Source organism: Puma concolor, chromosome E2 (assembly GCF_028749965.1).
Source record: "Puma concolor isolate L17-30 chromosome E2, mPumCon1.1.hap2, whole genome shotgun sequence".
Lineage (NCBI taxonomy): Eukaryota > Metazoa > Chordata > Mammalia > Carnivora > Felidae > Puma > Puma concolor.
In genome coordinates, this window is record NC_141681.1 from 47,342,158 (window position 1) to 47,364,006 (window position 21,849).

The following is a 21,849-nucleotide window of genomic DNA, read 5'->3' on the forward strand; positions in this document are numbered from 1 at the left end:
ACAAAAAAAAAAAAAAAAAGGAAAGGAATCAAGGCTGTGATTCCAAGGTTCCAACTTGAGCAATCTTTAATGTCTTGTTAAAGTCAACAAATGGTCCCAAGTACCCAGCCTTGGGGTAGGCAGGAGCATGCAGGATTAGGTCATGATTTTAACAACAGCAACAAAAACAGAAGCGGTCCTAACAGCAGTACTAGGTTAAGTGATTAAAAGCAAGGACTTCAGGATCAGGTCTGAGTTTGAGTCCTGGCACCACCACACATACTCTCGGCGGTATCCTCTCTGAACCTCATGTTTCTCCTCCCTAAAATGGATCTGAGATGCTTTAGTAGCACACACAAAATATTCAATATATGTTGTTAGTTACTGAGTACCCCGGGATGTCTACTAAACATGTACGTACAGGACTCATTCTCACGACTAGTTTTATCCTTGTACAGCTAGGAAGCAATTTGGCAGGGAGACACAGGTGGTGAGTGGTGGATCAAACCCAAATCCTAACCCAGGGTGCAATCTCTTAACCACGACGGGATATTGCACCTGCTCCCTTTCCAAGGCCTAGGGAGCCAGAGGGGAGAGGGCCCAACTCCCGCATTGCGATCGATGAGAAGGAGAGCCTCGCTCTGTTGGGGGTGCGTGTGTGAGGGGGTGAGCCGGGCTTCCTGAGTCCCTGACGGAATTCCAACCCTCAGTTGGAATGGTGGAAACAAGTTTCTGCATTTGGAGCGGAGCTGGGAGGACAACACTTGGTCTAGGGTGCTTCAAGAGCAGAGGGCATCTGAGGGAGGATGAGAAAAAGGAAACCGGTTTCTAAGCTGCAGCAATAGCGACACCCGCTGGCCTGTCGCGACAGCTGGGATCCTGAACGCACGCGCGGGATTCACAGAGCTGGGGGGATTCCACGGTCCTGACTGAGTCACCCGAAGGGCGGCGCTCTAGGTCTCCGCGCCTGCAGGTCTAGGGGCGGGTCCTACTGCCTCCTGCACCAATCGGAACGCCGAAGGCCCTTAGGGACCGATTGGACGGAGCCGCAGCGGGGCGCCAGGAGCGCACGCCGCTCTTGGGGCGGGGCCTCCCTCCGGCCGGCAGGGGGCGCGCGCCTGGAGAACAGGCAAGCTTTCATGGAGGGGGCGGAGGCGGAAGCGCGGGAGTGGGTCGCTGTGGCCCGGGACCTGCAAGCCTTAGGGTAAGGGGAACGGGGGGGGGGGGGGGGGGGGAGGGAGGTGGTGGCTAGGGGCACAGGAAGGGACAGGTTTGCCCTCAGAAATTCCTACTGACCTCTCCAGCCCCCTCCCGCTGCCTCGGCCCCGCCACAGGTATGAGGGTTTCTCGGGGGCGACGTCGCTGGGCACCTCGTGTCCAGACTTCAGGGCGCTGTGCGCGCGGCTGGCGGCGGAGCTGGCCACTCTGGGCGCCCTGGAGCGGGAGCGGGAGGAGAGCGCGGAGGTGCTGAGGGCCGGCGACGGTACGTGTGGAGCGGGCGGCCCGGAGGGGTGGGGCCGCGGAGGTCGCCGCCGCGCCCTGACGTGTCTCGCCTCCTGCAGGCCCCGGCGCAGAGGAGGAATTCCTGCGACAGTTGGCCGACCTGCTGCGGGAGTTGCATTGCCCGGACCGCGCGCTCTGCGGCGGAGACTGCGCGGCCGCGCTGCGGGAGCGCGGCGCGTGCCTGCGCCTGCTGCGTGAGCCGGGGGCTGGCCCAGGATGCGGAAGTGGGCGAGGCTACAGCCTCTAGAGGGGCGGGCTCAGCACCTTGGGGTGGAGCCAGGGTTCCCCTAAGGGGGCGCAGTCAGAATTGAGGCGGAACCGGAGGGTTGGCGGTGGTGGGGTTAGAATTTTGACGAGAAAGTCCTGATGTTTGAGTGGGTTGGGTTTGCTGTTGCGGGCCAGGTGTTTCCGATGTGGGCCGGGTTCGAAGTGCGAGCGGGGGACAGGGTCTCGAAGTGGGTGGAGCTTATCCTGGAGGTAGAGCCGGGGTTCTAGGTGGGCGGAACTAGAAGGCGCGAAGCAGATGGAACTTTCTGACCCCGGTGGGTCGGTGGGTCGGGTGGCAGCCCTCCTTGATTGCACCGCTCCTTTTTCCTTCTTTTAGGCTTTCTCTGTTCAGAACTTCAGGCTGCCCGCCTCCTCCGTCTGTACCCGCGGCTGGATTCCAGCCCCGCACCGCCCTGTGGGGAAGGGGCAGAGGAGGGAGATGACGTGGTTCAGGAACTGGTCCTTACCTTCCAAGCTCTGGGGCTGCCCAGACCTACGCCTGGGACCGCTGCCAGCCGGCTGCTGTGGGAGTTGCATGACAAGGTAGAGAGCTGGAGTCCCTTCCGCACCGGGGCCACCCCACTTTTCCTTGTGGTAGGGGGAGTCCTTTCTTCAAAAGCGGTTCTGGCAGGAGTGCCCCAGCCACGGGGATATTTTTCTAGAGCAGTGACCACCATTCTTGATTCCGACGCCTGGGTCTTCAGGACCATGGGGAACTGGAATCCACGGAAAGTACATCTGGTTTCTGCCTAGTCAACCTCAGACTCCTCCTTCTCCCGTCAGATCTCTGAGCTGCTGCCTTCCCTGCCCCCAGGATTCCTGCAGCCCCTCCTCAGCAACCCGCTGGACGCACCCAGATGGGTAAGACTGTGTGTGGCTGTATGCCAACAGCGTCCTCACCCAGAGATGAGAGTCAGGGGGACCCCTGGCATGACTGAGGCCTTTTTCCCAGGAGGCACTGGAGTCTCTGTGCCAAAGGCTGAGAGATCAGTACTGCTGTCGCCGCTGCCTTCTCCTCAAGCGCCTGGACCTCACAACATCTGCCTTCCACTGGAGCGATCGGGCAGAGGTGTGGGCATAGAGGACCTTGGCAGGAGCAGGGAGGACCAGTTTGGGGGCTACGAGTACTGGGAGGAGGAACGAAGGCCAGGAATATTTCCTTATACCAGGTTTTTAGATTCTTGGAAGGTTTGGGGCTCTAGAATGGCAGGGCCTCCAGGGCATTCTAAAATCTAGAGGCCAAGGACATTCTAGAATTCCCAGCTTTGAGCTGGGAGTGTCTTCGGAACTATACATAGCTCTTGTTTAGAGATGTGGGGGGTGAGACCCTAAGTGGAGAAAGAGATGCTTCCAAGATGGCAGATGCCACCTGGGGAGGGCTCTTGGGCACCTTTTCCATGCCTCCGTCCCCAGGCCCAAGGAGAAGCCATGAAGGTAGTGCTGATCCCAATTCGAGAGGCTCTGAGCCCAGAATCAGATGTCTCCATCGCACATGTCCTGGCTGCCCGAGCGGACCTGTCTCGTCTTGTCCCAGCCACCAGCAAGGCTGCCCGCCGAGGGACCTGCTGTGCCATCAACAAGGTGGGCACCTGGGAGTAGAGAAGGGCCCCAGCATCCTTGGCCTTCACACTTGGCTCTCTGGTCTCCGTGTTCATTTTTCTTCCCTGAACCTCAAATCTGATCAACTCTCAGGTGCTTATGGGCAACGTGCCAGACCGAGGGGGCCGTCCAAATGAGCTGGAGGCTCCCATGCCCAGCTGGCAGAGCAGAAGAGAGGACGGAGGTGGGCGGAAGGCAGGCCGCCAGAGCTGGGGTCGCAAGAAGAAGAAGAAGTAAAGGGGAACTGGTGGTCGAGTGGGGGGGATCCTCTCTGCCAATCCTCGCGGAGTCATTTTGAGAGTTTATCTTGGCATCTGGCTCCCAGGCCCCACATCCTCTGTTCCTAAGGTCCCAGGTGTCTTTCCCCCATCCACCACTCAACAGCAAGGACCATGTTCTCTAGAAAATAAATTTAATTTATGACAGCTGTAGGACCTGTCTCTGTGGGGTCAGGCCAGGGGTGCTCAGGTTTGAGAAGGGGTAGGGGTGTCTATGTCCACTGGGTTTCAACAGGCCCCTGTTGCTCTGACCCTCATAGTCCTTTGCTCTTTAGCAACACATCTTTCCCTTCCTGTGGGCATAGGGAGGAGACGTGCCGGCATTGGACGAACAGTTCTCAGGTGCCCACCATGTGCCAGCCCCGTTCTAGGCACCAGGAATACAGTAGCGAAAAGTATAATTATAAAAACCCCTGCTGTCCTGGAGCTGACATTTCTGGTGACGAGGAGCAGACATTCAACAAGATAAATAGGTACAAAAGTATTGTTTGTCAGATGGGTAAAGGACTTTGGGGAAAAAACAAAGCAGGAAAACAGAAGCAGGACTGGGGGTGGATTGCAACTTCGAGTATGGTCAGAGGGGCCTCACTGAGAAGGTGACATTTGAGCTAAGTCCCAAAGAGGGAGCCATGGAGGCCTCTGGAAGAGCACTCCAGGCAGAGGGAACTGCCAATGCAAAGGCCCTGAGGTAGGAGTATTTTTGGCACGTTCAGGGACCATAGGGTTCAGTGTAGCTGAAGCAGGATGAGTAAGGGGGTGGGTGGTGGTAGGTAAGGTCAGAGAGGTGACAAATAGATTGTGGGAGGTGGGCCACAGTGAGGACTCTGGCTTTCCCCGAGTGAGACCGAGGCGTGGAAGGGCTCTGAGCAGAGGAGGGACTCAGGTGTTCACAGGCTCCCTGTTCCATCTCTACTCCAGCCTTCTCTCCTGTCTCTGGAGCCCCAGAGTTAGGAACTCTGCCCAGCCTATCCCCTCCCATCCTGACCCATGCTGTCAGTGTAGCATATTGGTAAGGAGCTTCCGTTTTAGAAGCAGACAGAAGACCAGGGTTTGAGTCCTGCCTCCAACACTTAGGAGCTCTGCCACCTTAGAGAGCAGCTTAACCTCCCTGGGCCTCGGTTTCCTTATCTGTAAAATGGAGATGTAAGGACTCGGTGAGATGACACTTAGGTCTAAACATATCCACCATGAAACCACACAGATGCTAAGTGCAGGAAAACAGAATACAGGTTGTAGGCACTCTGATGCAAAAGAAGAAACTTTCGGAGTAAGAAATGACAAACTCTTCGCTGAAGGCAGTGTGGATGCGAAGGAGGTGACGCCTTTGGGGGTCCTGCTGGAGGCCGAAGAATAGGACTTGGGACTGACTGTGGGGGAGGTGAGAGAGGTCAGACCCAAGCAGGGTCTAGGAATTCAGCGTGGAGGGCTGGGTGGGCAGGGCCGTCGTTCGAGGGGCACCTGGAAGGAGGAAGACATTGGGTGATGTGGGGAGTGTTTGGTATCTAGGAGAAACTGCGAGGGGCGGAGCCTCACCCAGACTTCTGTTTAGTGGATGGATGAACATCCCCAGGGATGTTCTGGCTTCTTTTTTTTTTTTTTTTTTTTTAAACTCAATCTGAAGGTCTGTACCTTTGAAGAGTAAAATTTATTCCACTGACATAAATTATAGCTCCTGGTGAATTTGGCCTTATCTTTGTCCTTTTCTTTTTTCTCCTCAAAATTCTTTTTTTTTCTTTTTTTTAAATGTTTATTTATTTTGGAGACAGAGACAGAACATGAGCAGAGAGGGGCAGAGAGAGAGAGGGAGACACAGAATCCGAAGCAGACTCCAGGCTCTAAGCTGTTAGCACAGAGCCTGACGTGGGACTCGAACTCACAAGCTGTGAGATCACGACCCTGAGCTGAAGTCGGATGCTTAACCGACTGAGCCACCCAGGTGCCCCCTCAGAATTCTTCTTCTGTTCTACTAGTGGCTAGCCCCTCTTCCCACCCCACCAGACTGAAATTTTTATTTTTCCCTCAACATTAGAAATTAACCAGTATCTATACTCTCCTACCCAAGCAGTTGAGGACTCTTTCACCTTTTTGCTTTGCTATGCTTTTCCAGATCTGCCTTGGTTCCCCCAAGCAAATGGCCTGGTCTCCCCTGTATCCAGCTGGCGGTAGGGGGGCAGTCCCTCCTCACCGTCTGTGGTTCCCAGGAAGGGTGCGGGGGCTCTGTCTGAGTCCAAGCATGGCGAAGATGGTGCCCCGTCTCCGGCTCCAGGGATAGTGTGTAGGAGAGATTGTCCTCTGTGCCTGTTTGTGGGGTGATGGGCGTGGGTGGCGTGGTTACGACGGGAAGGGCCTTGTGACCTTGAAGTTAATCCCCATCCACCAGGCCCCCTTCCCGGGACTGCCACACCCTGGGTCTTACCACAGCTGGCGTGGGGAGCTGGTGTGGGTGGGCCAGGGGCTCCAGGGGGGCTCACATCGCCCTTGGCCCCTGGCCTTTTCTTACACTCCACCTTCACACGGTCTCTGCAGTGTTTGTGGCAACACAGCCCACAGTCTGAGGCAAGGTCAGCAGTTAGCGGCCAGAGGCCCAGCCTGGGCCCCCCAGCCGCCCAGCCTGTAGGTGCTGGATCCCCTCCCCACCACTGATGCCTCACTCACCCCGACAGCGGTAGCCTTGCTTGGTGACGCCCCAGAGCTGGTAAGAGAAAGCAGAATTGGTTACCTAGGCGAGGGGAGAGGGCTGTGGATGGGGGTGGGGTTGGTCTCTGGAAGCATGGAGACCATGTGGTTTGGGAAATTCTCCAGGCCAGGGGCTTAAGGGGGGATCTGGGGATTAAAGGGATTTGGAGGTTACTGCAAGTCTGGGGAGTCATCTAGGATATTAGAATTAGGTAAAATCTGGAATGAATGAAATGTACATTCTATGGGCAGGGATTGGGTTTCCTGTTGCCTGCTTGAGCCCCCCCTCCCCAGCCCTCAAGTCCAGAACTGCCTGACACACAGGAGGTACTCACTAAATATTTAGTGAATGAAAAATAGGTTTGGAAAAGTAATCCAAGGTATGTGAATTCGTTTTGGTTTGGAAACTGAGAGATCTGTCCATTATCCAGAATTTGAGGATACCTTCAATTTGAAAGTTATCCAGGGTTTGAATTAATCTGGATGCTAAAGACTTGGAAATTGATTCTGTTTGGAGATAATCTACAGTTTTAGATACCCATGGTTTGGCAGTGATCCAGGATGGAGATCATCTGGGATTTGGGCATTATCCAGACTTTGGGTATATCCAGTGTTTAGGGTTTACACGGGATGTGGGGATTATTCGAGCCTGGGGGCTTTTCTGGAACTTGGGGATCATCTGGGACTTGGGGACTGTGAGCCCTCCAGGGCAGGGCTGGCCTTTTGAGTCCAGGCCGTAAGGAGTTAGGACTTGGGACTCTTCAGGGGGGATGGGCACTAGGGGTGATGATAGAGGGGCAGGGTGCTCACGAAGCCACTGCAGCTGTCACAGAAGGTGGGCTTGCGGAAGGTGACTTCATGGAAGGTGTGCAGGAAGGCCAGGCCCAGCTTGGAGCAGATGGCGCTGGCCCGGAGCAGGTACGCCGTCAGCTCTTCTCGGGTGAAGGAGCCATTCCTAGGGGCACAGACCACCTCAGCATGACCGTCCCCCTTTCTCCCAGACTCGGGAGTCCCGGCAACCCCAGCATCCTCGTCTTTGGGGGACCCAGAGGTCGGGAGTGCTTACCCCGGGCGGGGCGGGGGGTGAAGCCCATGGCAGGCGAAGGGGAAGTTGCCTGAGAATCGCTCAAAGTCCTCCTGAGAGATGGTTCCTCGGCCTTCAGGGTCATAATTCTTGAACACAGACTTCAGGGGAGCATGGGGAGGGCAGAGTAAGGCCAAATCATGATCCTCAGTCTTAGATCTCGTCCTCTGCGTCGGGACTGTACAGATACCTTCCCTCCCGGCCCCTCCTCACCTCCACCAGCTGCTCCACGTGCTGACCCAGGGTGACCCTGTCAGGCTTGGGTGTCACGCCAGGGGCCCACTCCACCACCAGGGGCGCTTTGAAGGGGGAGGGTGGCTGGGGCAGGGACAGAGGGGCACAGTTAGTCAGTGCATGGGCTGGGGCCGGGGCCAGGGGTCAGGGGTCAGTTCTCACCAGACTCTTGGGGCAGCGGGGCTCCCGGGCGTAAGAAAGCTCATAGATCTCGTCCTCCGTGTAGAAGAGATCCAGGGAAAGCTGCGGGTGGGCAGGGCATTACAGACCCTCCTCTCCGGCCTCTGCCCTCGGCCTGCACCCTGCCCGGATCCCCACTCTCATCCTCCTCCCAAGCCCCTCTTCTCTGGGGACTCCTAGGGTCCTCTCTCCCACCCAGCCACCATTCAGTCTCCACACCCCTGTTCCCTAGTCCAGAAATGCCACCTTCTCACTGAGGCCTTTTTTGGTCCTTTTTAAAATTGTAACCCCCTGTCACTTTCCTTGCTGGTTCCTACTTTGGCCTTCTCTATGGCACTTATCCTCCGAAAGACCATACGATTTACTCACTTACTTTGTTTTATTGGCTGTCTCTCCACTACCGGGAAGTCAGCCCCACAAGAACAGCAGGAGGTTTTTGTTGTTGTTGTTGTTCTTTTCATTTTGTTTTGTTTTGTTTTGTTTTTTCTGACGTGCTTACTGCTGTGAGTCTAAGTGCCTAAAGTAGTGCCTGGCTCAGAGCAGGTGCTCAATAAATATTTGGGCTTGATAGCCTTCTAGAATCAATAAAGCATAGGGCCTTGGGCCCCACTCATCTCAGGGCAAGGCCAGCTTCACAGGCAGGCCCCATACTTTGAAGGGCCCCCATTTCATTTAATGCCCTGCTGTCATCATCTTGAAATTCTTAAGAATTTTGAACAAGGAGCCCCACATTTTCATTTTGCGCCGGCCCTGCAAATTATGTAGCTGGTGGTCCTGTCTTAGGTCTGCAAATCAGTCTTAGACCTCATGGCCTTCAGAATCCCAGTCTCAATTTGTAGCTCCTTGGCAAGGAGGGGGGGAGGATATATATGTTGTTATTTATGTTATATAAATAGAACGTAGCTAGAATCGCACACCCTCAATCTCAGGATGTAGTATGGTGCTTAACACGTTAACACACGGGTTCTGAGGCTGAGCTGCTTGGGTTCAAATGCAGGTTTTACTGCTGTGGGACAGTAGGCAAGTGACTTCACCTTGTGGACCTCAGTTTCCCAATCTGCAGAATGGGCGCCACAAGGGTGCAGACGCTGTCGCGCCCAGGACTGTAAACCCCTGCACCCTCCAGGTGCAGTCTAGGGGCGCCCAGCCTGGGCAGGGGTGGGGCGGGGCGGCTCACCGTGAGCAGATGCAGCAGGTCCTCATTGGCACTGCAGGGCGGGTGCTGCCTCTGGAGGGCTGCCAGCTCCTGCAGCCGCAGGTAGAGGTTGTTGAGTTTGGGGAGGTGCAGGCGGCCGTCTGGCAACCTGTCGGGCTGTGCCTCATGCAGGGACACCAGGTCTTTGAGGTGCACGCCCAGTACCGGCAGCCGGAAGCCGGTGCAGTCAGCCCAGGTGCGGCGGTAACGGGCGTAGTTGTTGTGGGCAGCGAGGAGCTCAGACAGTTCTAGCAGGGCCTGTGGGGGAGGGGCGTATCGGGGGGGGGGGGGATGTTATGGGGGAGGCCATTTCTGCTCCCTTAGCCACCCGCGTGAGTTCCAGACTCCCAGGGGTCCAATGGCATTTTGGACAGCTCCCCGAGCCCCCTCCTGTCCCCCATTGGCCTCAGCAACCTCCTCCCCCAAACTGCTTTTCCTTTTGGGTCCCCATTTCAGAAAGCTCCGTATCCCCCATTCCCCAGGCTAGTGATTTTTTTCCAAAACCAAAATCTGATCGTGCGTGCTGTCGTCATTACCAAACCTTCCCAACTCCCCATTGCCATCTGGATAAAGCCCAGACACCTTAGTTCAGCTCGCAGGTCTCATCAGGATCCCCCACCCTGGGCATCTCCAGTCTAATTTCCTGCCAGATCCTGACTTCAGCCATACACTGGACCCATGAGTACCTCACTCTCCCCGTGCACTTCCCAGGACACGCCTAACCCATGCTCCTCCCATGGGTGGCCTAAATTTGGTGTCCTTAGGGGCATCATTTCACTCCCCGCCTGGACTGCAAGTTCTCTGCTACCATCTCTCTTACGTGTCTCCCTCCAGTCCTGCTCAGGACCGGAAACACGGAGTAGAGAGGGGTCAGCATGATGCATGCATGGTTGAGGAGGGAGGAAGGCAGGCAGAGGACAGAGTCTGGGGGTCTGTCGGATTTGGAGGAGCAAGGTCTCCAGGTGGCTCCAGGGCCCCTAGGTGGATGGAGGGGATTGGGAGAAAGTGCGGGGTGGTTCAGGATAATTGACCGCTGGAACCCCGGGAGAAGAGTGGGGGTTCACCTTGGTGCTGTCAGGGCTCAGATGAGCGTGGGAGTCCTTGAGTCTGGAGATGGCACTGTGACACAGGCCCCCCGTGACCGCCATCAGTGTGTTGAAATTCTGTAGCTGGTGGAGCCTCTAGGAAGGAAGGGTGATGCTGAGATGGTGGGTATCACATGGAGGATAGGCAAAATGGGGTTTCACGTGACAGCATCCAGGTTGAGCTGGGGTGTCAGGCGTGTGTGGGTATGGACCAGTGTGGGCATCAGGTTAGATGTGTCAGGCAGAGGTGGGCCGCAAGCAGATATATGGGCATTAATGGGGCGGGGTGGGGGGTCGAGCAGGTGATAGACTGATGTGAGTTCAGAGAACAGTGTGGCGGGAGGGGGGTAGTCAGGCGAGTGTGAGGAGTTGGACAGGTTTGGGGACTAGACAGGTGTGGGGGATTCAGACAGATGTCAGGGTGCTGGGCACCTGGGGGTCAGACAGGGAGACAAGACGGCCTGGGCTCTGGGCAGGAGTTAGGAACCGGGCAGAGGTGAATGGGGCCAGAGTGAAATGGAAGGGTCAGAAGGACATGAGAGACAAGTGTGGGGTCAGCCGGGCAACAGGGGCAACTGTCTCATCCTCCTCTTTTTCAAGTTTGCAGAGCAGAAGTCGCTGTGAGGAGGGGGGCCGGGGGGGAGAGCCAGGGAGGAGTGGAAGACACTCAGCCGGAGGAGGCCAGGGGCAGACACTAGAACCTCCAGGTCTTAGGGGCCAGACAGGCGAAGCAGTACGTTGGAAGACGCGAGAGGAAGGGCGTGGTCTGCGAGGAAGTACGCAACGGGGCGTGGCCACGGTGGGGGCAGGAGGCTTCCCTTTTCTCCAGAAAGGAGAGAAGGTATCTATTTAGGGAAGGGGAAGAGAGGGGTTGTGACACAGTGGGGCTGGGCCAAGGACATACCTGACGTGATGGGGAGGGAAGTATGCAGCCAAGGGACGGCTGGGGCCTAGAGACCGAGGTGAGGGTGACGCAAACGTGGGGGCATGGAAGAGACGCTTTCACTGCCCCGTAGGCAGAATATTCGGGCATGGGGCTTGGGCAAGGGGGGGGCATCGTCAACAGCTACGTCTAGGACCAAGGAAGGGAGTGCCCGGGCGGGTTCGACGTGGCCCTATCCAGGCCAGGAAAGAAGCGCACAGTCCGGGTTTAGAACCTCGGGACTGGGGCCTCGGGGGCGGAGTCAGGGTGGGCGTGATGCGAGGGGGCGGGGCCAGGATGTGGATGACGTCACCACTCGCGCGGGTCAGCTGTGGCCGAGGGCAGGGCAGCAGGAATTCGAGTGGGGTTGGGGGGTGGGGTCTGAGAACTGCGGGTGGCGGTTCCCTCAGTCCCTGGGGGCGGGCCTCACCTGTGCCACGTGGATGAACTTGTCCAGCACCTGCGCGCGCTGTGCCGGCCCGGGACGGCTCAGCACCATGACCTGCACCCAGCGGGACACGCTGTTGCTGAGGCCTACGGATCCCTCCAGGGCCGGGCAGCCCCGCACGGAGCCCTGCAAAACGTAGCCCCGCAGATCCTGGGGCTGGGGGTGAGGTGGGCATCAGGGTGGGCAGGGGTGCCGCGGCCTTGCCCTCACACGCCCATCCCCCTAGCAGTCGTGACCTCTGAGGCCCTAGTCTGGCTGTCACATGTCCTTGACGTCACCGTGGCCCTCTCTCTCTGAAGAGAAATATTTAAATAAAGTCAGGCACTGTTCTCAGTCCTTTGTTATATTAACTAATTTAATCCTCACATCAACTCTACGAAGTGAATATCGTGACTATATTATTCACATTTTAGAGATGAGACTGTCGAGGCACAGAGAAGATAACTTGCCCAGGGTCACACAGGCGAGAGTCCGGGTGGGAACCCAGTCTGTTGCCCCTACCTGTATACCTGCCTGGTATGCAGTCAGCAAAAGGAAGAATGGCAAAGAGACACAAAAGCGATTTCTATTTGTTCTGCTCAAGGGGTCAACATTCCATGCCCACATGTACTGCACATGTGTGTGTGTGAACAATCAGGATATTTCCAGATGAAGGAACTGGTGGTGACCTTCCCTTGAAGTGGCGATGGCAATAGCTAATACTTACACACACACACACACACACATACACACACACGCACTTATATATACCATAAGTATACTTATATAGAGGTTGAAGCATATGAAATGATCATTTGGGTAGGTAAAACATGGCAAAATACTACAATTTCAAATGGTTCTACCAGATAGCATTCAGTCTGGACCGGGCACTGATCCTACGAGGCAGGAACTGTGAAATCCCCCCTTTTTATAGATAATGGAACTGAGGCACAGTGAACTTCAATGCCTCCCGAATAAATTAATAATTAACAAAATATTCTGAGCACTTACTTACTACTGTGCCAGGTAGTGTGACAAGCATTTTTAAGCGGACATTTTAATTGAATTCTCCTGACCATCTACTGAGGTATGGGGACCGCCATCTTACAAATGAGACACGTGAGTCCCAGAGAGGCTGAGAAATGAATTCAAAGTTACACAGATAAGGAGGGGCTGCTGGATTTGAACCCAGGGGTTCTGTCCTCAGTCAGCTTAACTCCTTTTACTGAACCTTCTGGCACCCATCTTGAGAGTCTGAGATCCCTGCTCAAAGCCCATGCCCGGGCCCTCTGACTCTTGGAGGCTCCCTCACTCCTAGCCCTTCCCAGTTCGGGGAGGGCGTCCTCACCGTGATAGCCTGGAAGGAGCGAAACTCCAGGTAAGTGAGATGCTGAGCCAGCTCCTCTGTCTCCAGGTGGTCGAAGAGCAAGGACACTTTGCGCTTTTTGCCGAGGCCTGGGCTGCTCAGAGGGGGCGGGGGGCCAGGGCCCCCGGGGCTCAGGCTGGGGGCAAAGAGGGGCAGGGTACTGGATGGGTGCGGGGTGGAGGATGTGAGGGTGAGGAGAGAGGCAGCCGAACGGGGGTGGGGAGGGCTGACTCACAGGGTGGAGGAGTCTCCCAGGTTCCTCTGGGCAGAGTTGCCCTCCTGCTCCACAGTGGCCCAGAAGCGCCCGATAACCTCTTCTAGCTGAGGCTCTTGATGCACTGTCTCCGGGTGTTGGGTCAGCCAGTACCTGCGGGTGGTTTAGAGACGGGTGGGGGTGGGCAAGGTCTCTAAAGGAGGTCTCTTGGGCTGAGGAATCTCGGGCCAGGGGTCTCTGGAAGGTCAGGGTTTGGAGAGGCCCCAGCCTAGGGCTGTCTCTAGAAGTGGGACAGGGGGCCTCTTAACACAGGCTGGGGGATCAGTGGAAGATAAGTTGGGGGGATCTCTTGGAGGTGGAATTGCTAGGAAGCAGGATAGTGGAGGGGTCTCAGGAACTAAGCCGGGGGCCTCTGAGGAGTGAAATTTGGGGAGAACAAGGTGAGGGGGTCTTAAAAGCTAGGCCAGGGTATGTGAGAGGTGGGGGTTTGGGGCATCAGAGCTAGAGGTCTCTGGGCATCAGGTGGGAGAGGGTCTCTAAGAGGTGAGGGTTCTAAGGGGCAGAACTGGGAGGGTCTTAGGAACCAAAGCGGGGCTGGTCTCAGAAGCGGTATTTGGGGGAGCAGGGCTTGGATCTGTGGGGGATTGGGCTGGAGAATCCCCGGGAGGTGTTTTTTGGGGGAAGGAGGCCGGTGGGGACCCCGGGTCATGGGAGTAGCGTTCTTGACCCCACCCTACCTGACCAGGTGGCAGATCTGCAGCCGCCTCAGCTCCTGTGTGTCCCCTGTGGCTTCCTGGTACTTGAGTTCCGGTCAAGGCTCTGCCAACCTGCCTGCTCACCCTGCCCCCATCTTCCAGACCCGCCCGTCTCTGCCCTCCGCCCTCCACCCGCTGCTCGTGGCCCTGGGAGGATATAAGGTCAGCAGGCGGGCAGCGAGGTGGGCGGAAGGCAGCACCCAGCTGTGCATGGCCAGCACCATGTTGAGAACGTGGTCCCCACGGCGCAGGCTGCCAGCTGAGTCTGGGGGCGGGAGGAGGGGACTCTGTGTCAGAATGGCTCCTGGACCAAAGACTGCAGAGTCTCCACAGCCAGTTGGACTAGCTGGTTCCGACTCCGGCTCTACCGGTGACTCCCTGCATGAACTAGGGCAAGCCACTTAGCCTCCTTAGGGTGTCTCAGTTTCCTGGTCTGTGCTGTGCGTAGACCAGCACAGTACCTGGCAAGTCATGGTGTGGATGGAAATAGCATCAGACCTCCTCCTCCTCCACATCTCGGGAAAAAGAAATGCACGTGTTTCTCTCATCCCTAATGTAGTGCTTGAGATTCACTCCGCACACCCTTGCTCCCATTTTATACCCCCGCCCCCCCAAACTGAGGCCTACAGAGAGGTGGGTGCTTTACCACCTGAGGGCCAGGGAGGCTGGCCAGGGAAGGGGACACTCACCGAAGGACTGAATACATTTCTCCAGCAGCTCATCTTCGCTGCAGCCGCCCTCATTCAGCATGCCCAGAGCCATGGAAGCCATGACCTTGCTGATTTCCCGGGGGCTGGGGCACGTCTTGTGGCGCCGGGCCTGTCGGGGCCGGCCCCGCCCCCCTGTCTTTGCTGGGCATTCCTGGTGGGACTTCCTGTGGGCACACCCCCCAGGGAATCATGGGAACCCCTTCCTTTGGGCCGACCCTCAGAATTCTTCTTGACCCCCAAGCCCCGAGGCATTATGGGAGAAGTTTTCCAAAGGCAAAGCCCCAGACGAAGCCTCCTGACCTACCATGGACTCATGGGAGAAAACCCCTGCAGTATTCCAGATAATGGGAGCCCTCTCTTACAGGTAAACTCAAAGGATTACTCCTGCCCCCCTCAGGGAATCGGGAGAAAAGACTCTCAAGACCACCCTGAACCCCCAGGAAATCATGGGAGAAGACCCCCGGGATTACTACAGACCCTACAGGGAATCATAAGAACTCCTTCCTCCAGGCATTGGCTCCAATTCCCCTTAACTATACAGTCCCAAGGCATTTTGGAGAGACTTCCTGTTGGCCGACCCCTGGGACGACTCTTGATCTCCCAGAGAATCATGGGAAAAGACCCCCCCCCCCCAGAATCATTCCTGTCCTCCCCAGGTTCTGCCTTCAGGGAGACTCTTCCCAATTGCCCTTTGCTCTAAAGCACGGCCCGCTCCCTCCCTCAGCCCTCAGGAAAGCAGCAGACCCTGAGATCCCATCTGTCATCCCTCTCCCAGCTGGAGCCCCCACTGAGGTGACACACCCCACCCCAAGACAGTACTTTGGTGGGACCTGAGTCTTAGCCATCAGCCCGGGTCCCTGGATTCGGAGAGAAGATACAGGGGCAAAGTGGCCTCACCAGGGCTCTTCAGAGCTGGGCAGGGTCCCTGGGGCTGAGGCAGCTTCAAGGAAAGTTTAAAAATAACCCTCGCTCTGCCTTGTGCCTCCCTGAGGCTCGTGTTCCAGTTGGGGAAAGAGGGTAATGGAGAGTCAGGGGTGCTGGAGGAAGGAGGCAGCAGAATTCAGGGTGGCACGGCCTTGGCTCTCACAAAATGGGATTAGAGACACTTATGTTGGCTGTGTGACTTTGTGCTGGTCACTTCATTTCTCTGGGCTTCAGTTTCCCCATATGAAAAAGGAGAGTCGTCCTGAGACCTTCCCAAGGAATTTATTATGAACATTCAATGCCTTGCTCTTCAGAAGTGCTAAATAAAGGACTTAGTTCACTCAGGCTGTTAAGTGGCCAGAGATGGGAAAGTTGAACTTGAGATAGAGAGAAAGTGATGGGGCAAACCAGAAGCCAGGCCTGGGGCGTGGGGTGAAATCAGGGACTCTCATAACGAAGGCATTGCCGTGTCCCAGGGGCATCACAAGGGTTCAGGGAATCAGTATTGACTGTGGTTAGCTGGTATCGACTGAGTTCTGAATACTTTTTATTTTTTATTTATTTTATTTTATTTTATTTTATTTTTCTCTTTTTCTTTTTCTTTTTCTTTTTCTTTTGGGGGTGCCTGGGTGGCTCAGCCGGTTAAGTGTCGGACTTGGGCTCAGGTCATGATCTCACGGGTCAGTGAGTTCGAGCCCCATGTCGGGCTCTGTGCTGACAGCTCAGAGCCTGGAGCCTGCTTCAGATTCTGTGTCTCCTTCTCTGCCCCTCCCCCGCTCACGCTCTGTGAGCGCTCTCTGTCTCTCTCACACACACAAAATTTTTTTAATGATTTTTTTATTTTTAAGTAATATCTATACCCAACATGAGGCGTGAATTCGCAATCCCGATATCAAGAGTCACATGATCCACCGACTGTGTCAGCCAGGCGCCCAGCAATGTGTTTTACAAGCCCTCCAGGGGGTTCTGATGCACACTTGGGCTTGAGAACCACTAGTCAGACTGTCTCACTGAGGACTTCTGGGAGGAAGACACCAGGGCACAGAGCAGTTAAGTGACTTACATAAGGTCACACAGCCAGAAAATGAGGTAGCCAGGTCTCCACCAGTAAACTGCTGGCTATTATAGGGAGGGGACCCCTTTACCCATCAGAGCCATGCCAGAGGAGGCCGGAGGAGCTACCCAGGCTAGGGACCCAGCCACCATCACGCCTGTGAGGACAGGAGAGCAAGCTTGCCCAGGTGACAGGATGCCCATTCCAGAAGCTGCTAGGCCCTTACCTGTGGACCGGCTGCTCTCTGGAGTGTCTGGAGCAGCCAGGAGTGGTTTAAGAAGCAGGGGAGCCGCCATGCCCTGCGTCACACTCCCCTCCCCCGGGGCAGGGCCCTGCGGGAGCCTGGAGTTTCCAGTCCAGGGGCAGGGGGCAGCGAGGGAGCGACTGTGATGGGGAGCGAGGAGGACCCAAGGGAGGACAGAGACAGCCAATCTAGGGAGCAGGGATGAGTGGGGGCGGGGTAGCAGAGGATACAGAGCAGCTCAAACTCCGGAGACAGCGAGGACAAGACCCAGGGGCTCATACAAACAGTCCTGGCCCAGCCAGCGGCTCTGGACTCCCTGCAGCATCTTTCGCCTGGTGCCCCCTGCCCCTGCTCCTGTCGCTGAAGGAGCCCAACACCCTACCAGCCGCCTTAGTACTCCCCGGCCTTCCCACGCAGCCCGAGGCGCGCTGAGGGTGCTCCCAGTCTTCCTGGGGAGGGTCCTCTCACCTCTTGCTGTCTTTCCTGTTCATGCTTCCTGGTGGGGGGAGGGGGTCTTGCCAAAGTCTGGCTCAGTTCTTCCTCCTCCCCAGTGCTCCAGCTTCTTAGCCCCTTGGGAGCTGGGGCCTCCTCTGGTGCTTGGGAAGGAAAGAGGAACTTCCCCTCCCCACCCAGCCCCAGGCCAGGGGGAAGGAAGAGGCTGGGGAGAGACCAAAGGTCCCCCCTCCCCCCACACGGGGATCCCTTCAGGCTGAGGTTTCCGGTGCTGCCAGCCCCCACCCCCAGGCGCCCAGCGGGCTCTCTATCTCCCCCATCTTTTCTGTCTCGAGACCCGAGATTCTCTGTTCCCTCACTGGTCTGTTCTGTCGCTGTCGTACTTCAATGAGAACAGTTCTTTTGTTTTTTCTTTAAGTACGCCCAATACGACACATTTATGCGAAAACACGTACTCAGAAGTCGGTATTTCTACAAGGACATGTTCACGTATGTAATACACAAAGGTGTGAGTGGAAAGTCACAAGACATGGTACTTCGTATATTTCTTATGTTTCTTTTATTCCTGATTTTAGTTTTAATGAGACCATTTGTGTCCCAGAAAACATTTTTACTTTATTACCTTTATTGTGACAAACCCTGAGGCAGCGCCTACTGTATACCACACAATGTTACAGGGGCTTTAAAAAATCAACTAATTTAATCACGACAGAAACTTAAAGACTGTTATTTTATTGTGAAAAACATTATAGATGGATGTAAACCCTCTGGGGAGCCCCTTCCCCATCTCACTGTCCCTCTTAGGCAGGGGACCCGTAGCACATACTGCTGGGGTACATCTGCTCTGTGAGCTATGCATTTGTTGAGGTACATAAATACGCGCTCCTAGAAACAGACTCTTCTTTCGAGTATGTGTTTTTTTTCCTTTTACCTAAGTGTGTCATGCTTGACATATTTTTAAGTTGACGTACAAAAAAAAAAAAGCGCAGATCATACGTGTGTAGGGTGATGAATTGTGATAAGCTGAATGTGTCTACGTGACAGTCACGAAGTCAAGAAACAGAACATTCCCATCCTGCACGAGCCCCCTGCATAAGCCCCAACCCAGCGCCTACCTCCTGAAACTTACCAGTAGCCTAATTTCTAGCAGGGTAGTTTTGCCTAGTTTCAAGCTGTTGATAAATGGAATGATTTATTGTGTCTAACTTCTTTTATTTAGTCCTGTTTTCGTGATGCTTTCATGTTATGCCTGGTTGTAGTTTATTCCTTTTTGTTACAGTATAGTCTTCCTTTGTGTGACTATTCCATGATGTATTGATCAATTTCCCCGTAATGGACAGCTGAGAGGCTTCTGGCTTGGGGCTATTGTGACTCAGGCTACTGTGAACATTCTAGCACCTGTCTTTTGCTGAACGTTAAAGGGTGCAGTTCTGTAGGTAGATACCCAGGAGTGGAATAAATAGGTCAGAGTAATTAATATGCTTCTGCCAAACCTAGGATGTTAGTCAATTCAACCAAAGTTCTCTTAGAAGTATATTTTTACTCCTTTCTTTTTTTCACTAAAAGAAGTCACCATGGACTTTTTTTTTCATGCCAGAACATTTAGACAAGCACAGAGCTCATTCTGTTTAGCTTTTCCATTATGTGATATACCGTATGCTCTCAGGCCCTCTCTCTCTCTTCCTCTCCCTACCTCTTTACCACCCCCCGCCCCCCCCAGTCTCAAGCAGTGCCGTCCATGATGTGCTGTCTGTCAGCCTGTCTCCCTAGTATCTGCGAGGTGATGTAACGCTGTTGGCGGAGTCTAGCTTGTGGTGTCTCCACACCCCTCCTCCTCCCCCAGAAGTCTCAGGGAGGGAGATCAGTAAAGCCCCTCCCCCCCCCCCCCCCCCCCCCCCCCCCCCCCCCGCCGCCCACCGCAGTAGCGCAGCTCTCAAGACCTGCAGGGATGGTTAAAACCAACAATAACACCATCAACCACAAAGGAAAAGACTTCTGAAGCAAACCACAAAAACTCATAAGACAGAAAAAGGATGCATTTGATAACATCCAAATAACTATTTCTCTTAATGAAGGCACCATGGGATGAAGGCACCATGGGACAAATATCCGATAAGATGGCAGAGTGGGACAACGTTGTTAGAATGTCTAAAATCAAGGGGAGGGGCACCTGGGTGGCTCAGTGGGTTAGGTGTCTGATGTCGGCTTGGGTCATGATTTCACAGTTTGTGAGTTCAAGCCGTGTGTCAGGCTCTTTACTGACAGCTCAGAGCCTGCTTCAGATCCTCTGTCTGTCTCTGCCCCTACCTCACTCACGTGCATGTGTTCTCTCTCTCTCTCTCTCTCTGTCTTAAATATAAATAAACATTGGGGCGCCTGGGAGGCTCAGTCGGTTAAGTGACTGACTTCAGGCTCAGCGTCACGATCTCACAGTTCCTGGGTTTCGAGCCCCACATCCAGCCCCTCATTGGGCTCTGTGCTGACAGCTCGGAGCCTGGAGCCTGCTTCTGATTCTGTGTCTCCCTGTCTCCTCGGCCCCTCCCCTGCTCGCACTCTATCTCTGTCTCTCTCTCAAAAATAAACAAACACTAAAAAAAAAAAAAATTTCAAATATAAATAAACATTAAAGAAATTTAAAAAAATCAATGGGAAATTAATCTTTAGAATGTGTAAGTCGCAGCTGCAAATCAGCAAGAGAAACAGCGGCTCTGATAGAAAAATGGGCCAAGAGTGTGAGCAAGTGTGAGCAAACCCAACTCTGACAAGCACCTGAGAAGATGCTAGAAATTCTTGGTAACTGACCAAGGAAGTGCAAATTAAAACAACAGTGAGTCACCCTATTGGTCTGGCAAGATTGGAAGTTGAGGACAGTCTCCAGGGAGCTCTGCAAAGCCCCCACAGCCACAGAACAGGTGTCCGTAGAGCTGCAATGGGTAGGTCTTAAAACACAGCATGATGACTGACAAAAAAAAAAAAAAAAAAACACTATTAATATCTTATGATATAATGCACAATGACACAGAATAATTTTGTTATACATACAATTCTAAGGAAAAGCTTAATATTTAACATACCATGTATGTATAATAAGCATATAATTATATCGGACTGTGTAAATTACATTTAGCCCAAATATATAATTATGTAATTATGCATCATGTAATTCAAGAATATGGTACAAACTTATGTGCTATATATGATGATGGTATTAACATTTCAATATTTAACTATTTAACACATAACAACATATACACATTAACATTTTATGTGTAATTTGAGCTGTAAGGTGTTTTTTGAAATATTTATTTATTTTTGAGAGAGAGAGAGAGAGAGAGAGAGAGAGAGAGACAGAGATAGAATGTGAGCTGGGGAGGGGCAGAGAGAGAGGGGAGACACAGAATCCGAAGCAGGCTCCAGGCTCTGAGCTGTCAGCACAGAGCCCGACGCGGGGCTCGAACTCACAAACCACGAAATCATGACCTGAGCTAAAGTCGGACGCTCAACTGACTGAGCCACCCAGGTGCCCCCAAGGTATTGTTTTGTAGAACTTAATAGATACCATTACATGTTAACAATAATTTTAGTATTATCAATAAGTTACCTGTATCAGTAAGTTACTATGTCATAGGCTCTAAAAGGTTCCCCCCCCTTTTTTTTTCCTAAAAGGTTTCCTCATGGGATCTTCCCCATGACCCCCGGTTGTGGGAACTATTCCAAATTCGCCCAAGTGACAGATGAGGAAACTGAAGCCCAGCGCCACAAAGGTGCGTGACTGACAGGAGGCCCAGGTGGGTATGATGTCCTGCACTGGGGCTCCAGGCCCCCACAGCTGCCTGTTTTAGGGAGCTGCAGAGCCCCTCCACCTGAGCTCCCCAGAGCCTGTGGGGACCGGGAGGGAGCCAGTGCCCCCTCCAGGCCCTGGTGGGCCAGAAGCAAGAAAGAGCTGGTTACCCCAAGTCTCCCCTATTTACAAAGCCCAGGGAGCTCAGCTGCATGAAGGGATGGCCCAGCTAGTGGCCCTCAGCGGCTCAGGCTGCCCCTGGGGAGGGAGGTTAGAACTTGGGAGTGGCGTGGGTTGGGGGTGCTGGGCCCCACCCTGGGGATTTGGGTTTTTGTTATAATCAGGAGATTTTATGCAACTATCAAGACAACAAAGTGGGACGGTTAAGAACCCTAGCTCTGGGTTCAGACCCTTTGCTCGGCCTCTGTGCGACCTTGGGCAAGTCGCTCCACCCTCTCTGCGCTCAGCTTGTCTCATCTGTAAAATGGGCACCACAAGTTACTGACTTCACAAGACTGTTGTGCGAGCTACATCATTCATTCCAGTCGTGTCCTTAAAATTATTCATGGTGAGGACCATGCATTTTGACTTCCTCCTCTAAATGATGGGAACAACAGCAGGATTGGTGTGAGAGAACCAAACGAGATGCAGTGAAAATATCTTAGTTTGGGGTCTGAAATACAACAGGCCCACGAAAGACACCTCCTATGGCGATTATTCCTGCCTCAGAAGATTTTATCACGATGATGATGATGTCGGCAACACTTCCATAACATTTACTGTGCACTGGTACTAAGTGCTGTAAACACATTATCTCATTTAATCCTTACAAAAGCCCTGTGAGGTCCGTATTATTAATATTCTCCTTACCAGTTGGGGAAACCGAGGCGCCGAGCTGCGATGTGACTTGTCCAAGGAC

The 21,849-nt window shown here is 54.2% G+C and overlaps 2 protein-coding genes and 1 long non-coding RNA gene across 10 annotated transcripts; 2 read left to right on the forward strand and 1 right to left on the reverse strand.

The window, feature by feature from the left end:
• Positions 1-35: 35 nt before the first annotated feature.
• Positions 36-17,296, reverse strand: RASGRP4 (RAS guanyl releasing protein 4). 6 transcript variants are annotated; one of them, XM_086689666.1, is made up of 16 exons: positions 17,165-17,296; positions 14,454-14,638; positions 13,924-14,029; positions 13,747-13,809; positions 13,031-13,162; positions 12,778-12,931; positions 11,433-11,606; positions 10,060-10,176; positions 8,978-9,253; positions 7,783-7,863; positions 7,600-7,704; positions 7,369-7,487; positions 7,113-7,257; positions 6,282-6,318; positions 5,812-6,177; positions 36-5,084 (listed from the first exon to the last, which is right to left on the reverse strand). In XM_086689666.1, exons 1-16 carry the CDS (start codon positions 17,185-17,187, stop codon positions 5,032-5,034), a joined length of 2,136 nt encoding a protein of 711 aa, XP_086545792.1. In that variant the 5' UTR covers positions 17,188-17,296; the 3' UTR covers positions 36-5,031. The 6 variants fall into 6 exon arrangements, with proteins under 6 accessions (XP_086545792.1, XP_086545795.1, XP_086545794.1 ...); XM_086689669.1 differs by lacking the exon at positions 36-5,084 and having other exon boundaries at positions 5,092-5,924; positions 6,043-6,177; positions 12,778-12,889; XM_086689668.1 differs by lacking the exon at positions 36-5,084 and having other exon boundaries at positions 5,092-5,924; positions 6,043-6,177.
• On the forward strand, positions 1,054-3,773 carry TSLIG3C (tRNA splicing ligase complex subunit 3C). Of its 3 annotated transcripts, none has more exons than XM_086689673.1 (8): positions 1,054-1,183; positions 1,314-1,462; positions 1,542-1,706; positions 2,087-2,292; positions 2,533-2,610; positions 2,702-2,818; positions 3,163-3,330; positions 3,442-3,773. In XM_086689673.1, exons 1-8 carry the CDS (start codon positions 1,119-1,121, stop codon positions 3,583-3,585), a joined length of 1,092 nt encoding a protein of 363 aa, XP_086545799.1. In that variant the 5' UTR covers positions 1,054-1,118; the 3' UTR covers positions 3,586-3,773. The 3 variants fall into 3 exon arrangements, with proteins under 3 accessions (XP_086545799.1, XP_025770412.2, XP_086545800.1); XM_025914627.2 differs by having other exon boundaries at positions 1,542-1,676; XM_086689674.1 differs by lacking the exon at positions 2,702-2,818.
• On the forward strand, positions 11,584-18,358 carry LOC147573588 (uncharacterized). The gene is made up of 3 exons (XR_015244853.1): positions 11,584-12,807; positions 13,755-13,926; positions 14,839-18,358. It is a non-coding gene; the product is annotated as an uncharacterized LOC147573588 (long non-coding RNA).
• Positions 18,359-21,849: the final 3,491 nt, after the last annotated feature.

What these genes read in the sequence shown, in the direction of transcription:
- TSLIG3C (XM_086689673.1), top strand. Translation starts at nt 1,119, where the DNA reads ATGGAGGGGGCGGAGGCGGAAGCGCGGGAGTGGGTCGCTGTGGCCCGG. An exon ending in CGGGACCTGCAAGCCTTAGG is followed by an intron (nt 1,184 to 1,313) that starts GTAAGGGGAACG and finishes GCCCCGCCACAG; the next exon opens with GTATGAGGGTTTCTCGGGGG. An exon ending in TGTGGGAGTTGCATGACAAG is followed by an intron (nt 2,293 to 2,532) that starts GTAGAGAGCTGG and finishes TTCTCCCGTCAG; the next exon opens with ATCTCTGAGCTGCTGCCTTC.
- RASGRP4 (XM_086689665.1), bottom strand. Translation starts at nt 17,187, where the DNA reads ATGAACAGGAAAGACAGCAAGAG. An exon ending in CTGGGAGACTCCTCCACCCT is followed by an intron (nt 12,932 to 13,030) that starts GTGAGTCAGCCC and finishes CTTTGCCCCCAG; the next exon opens with CCTGAGCCCCGGGGGCCCTG. An exon ending in GCAAGGCTACCGCTGTCGGG is followed by an intron (nt 6,178 to 6,281) that starts GTGAGTGAGGCA and finishes ACCTTGCCTCAG; the next exon opens with ACTGTGGGCTGTGTTGCCAC.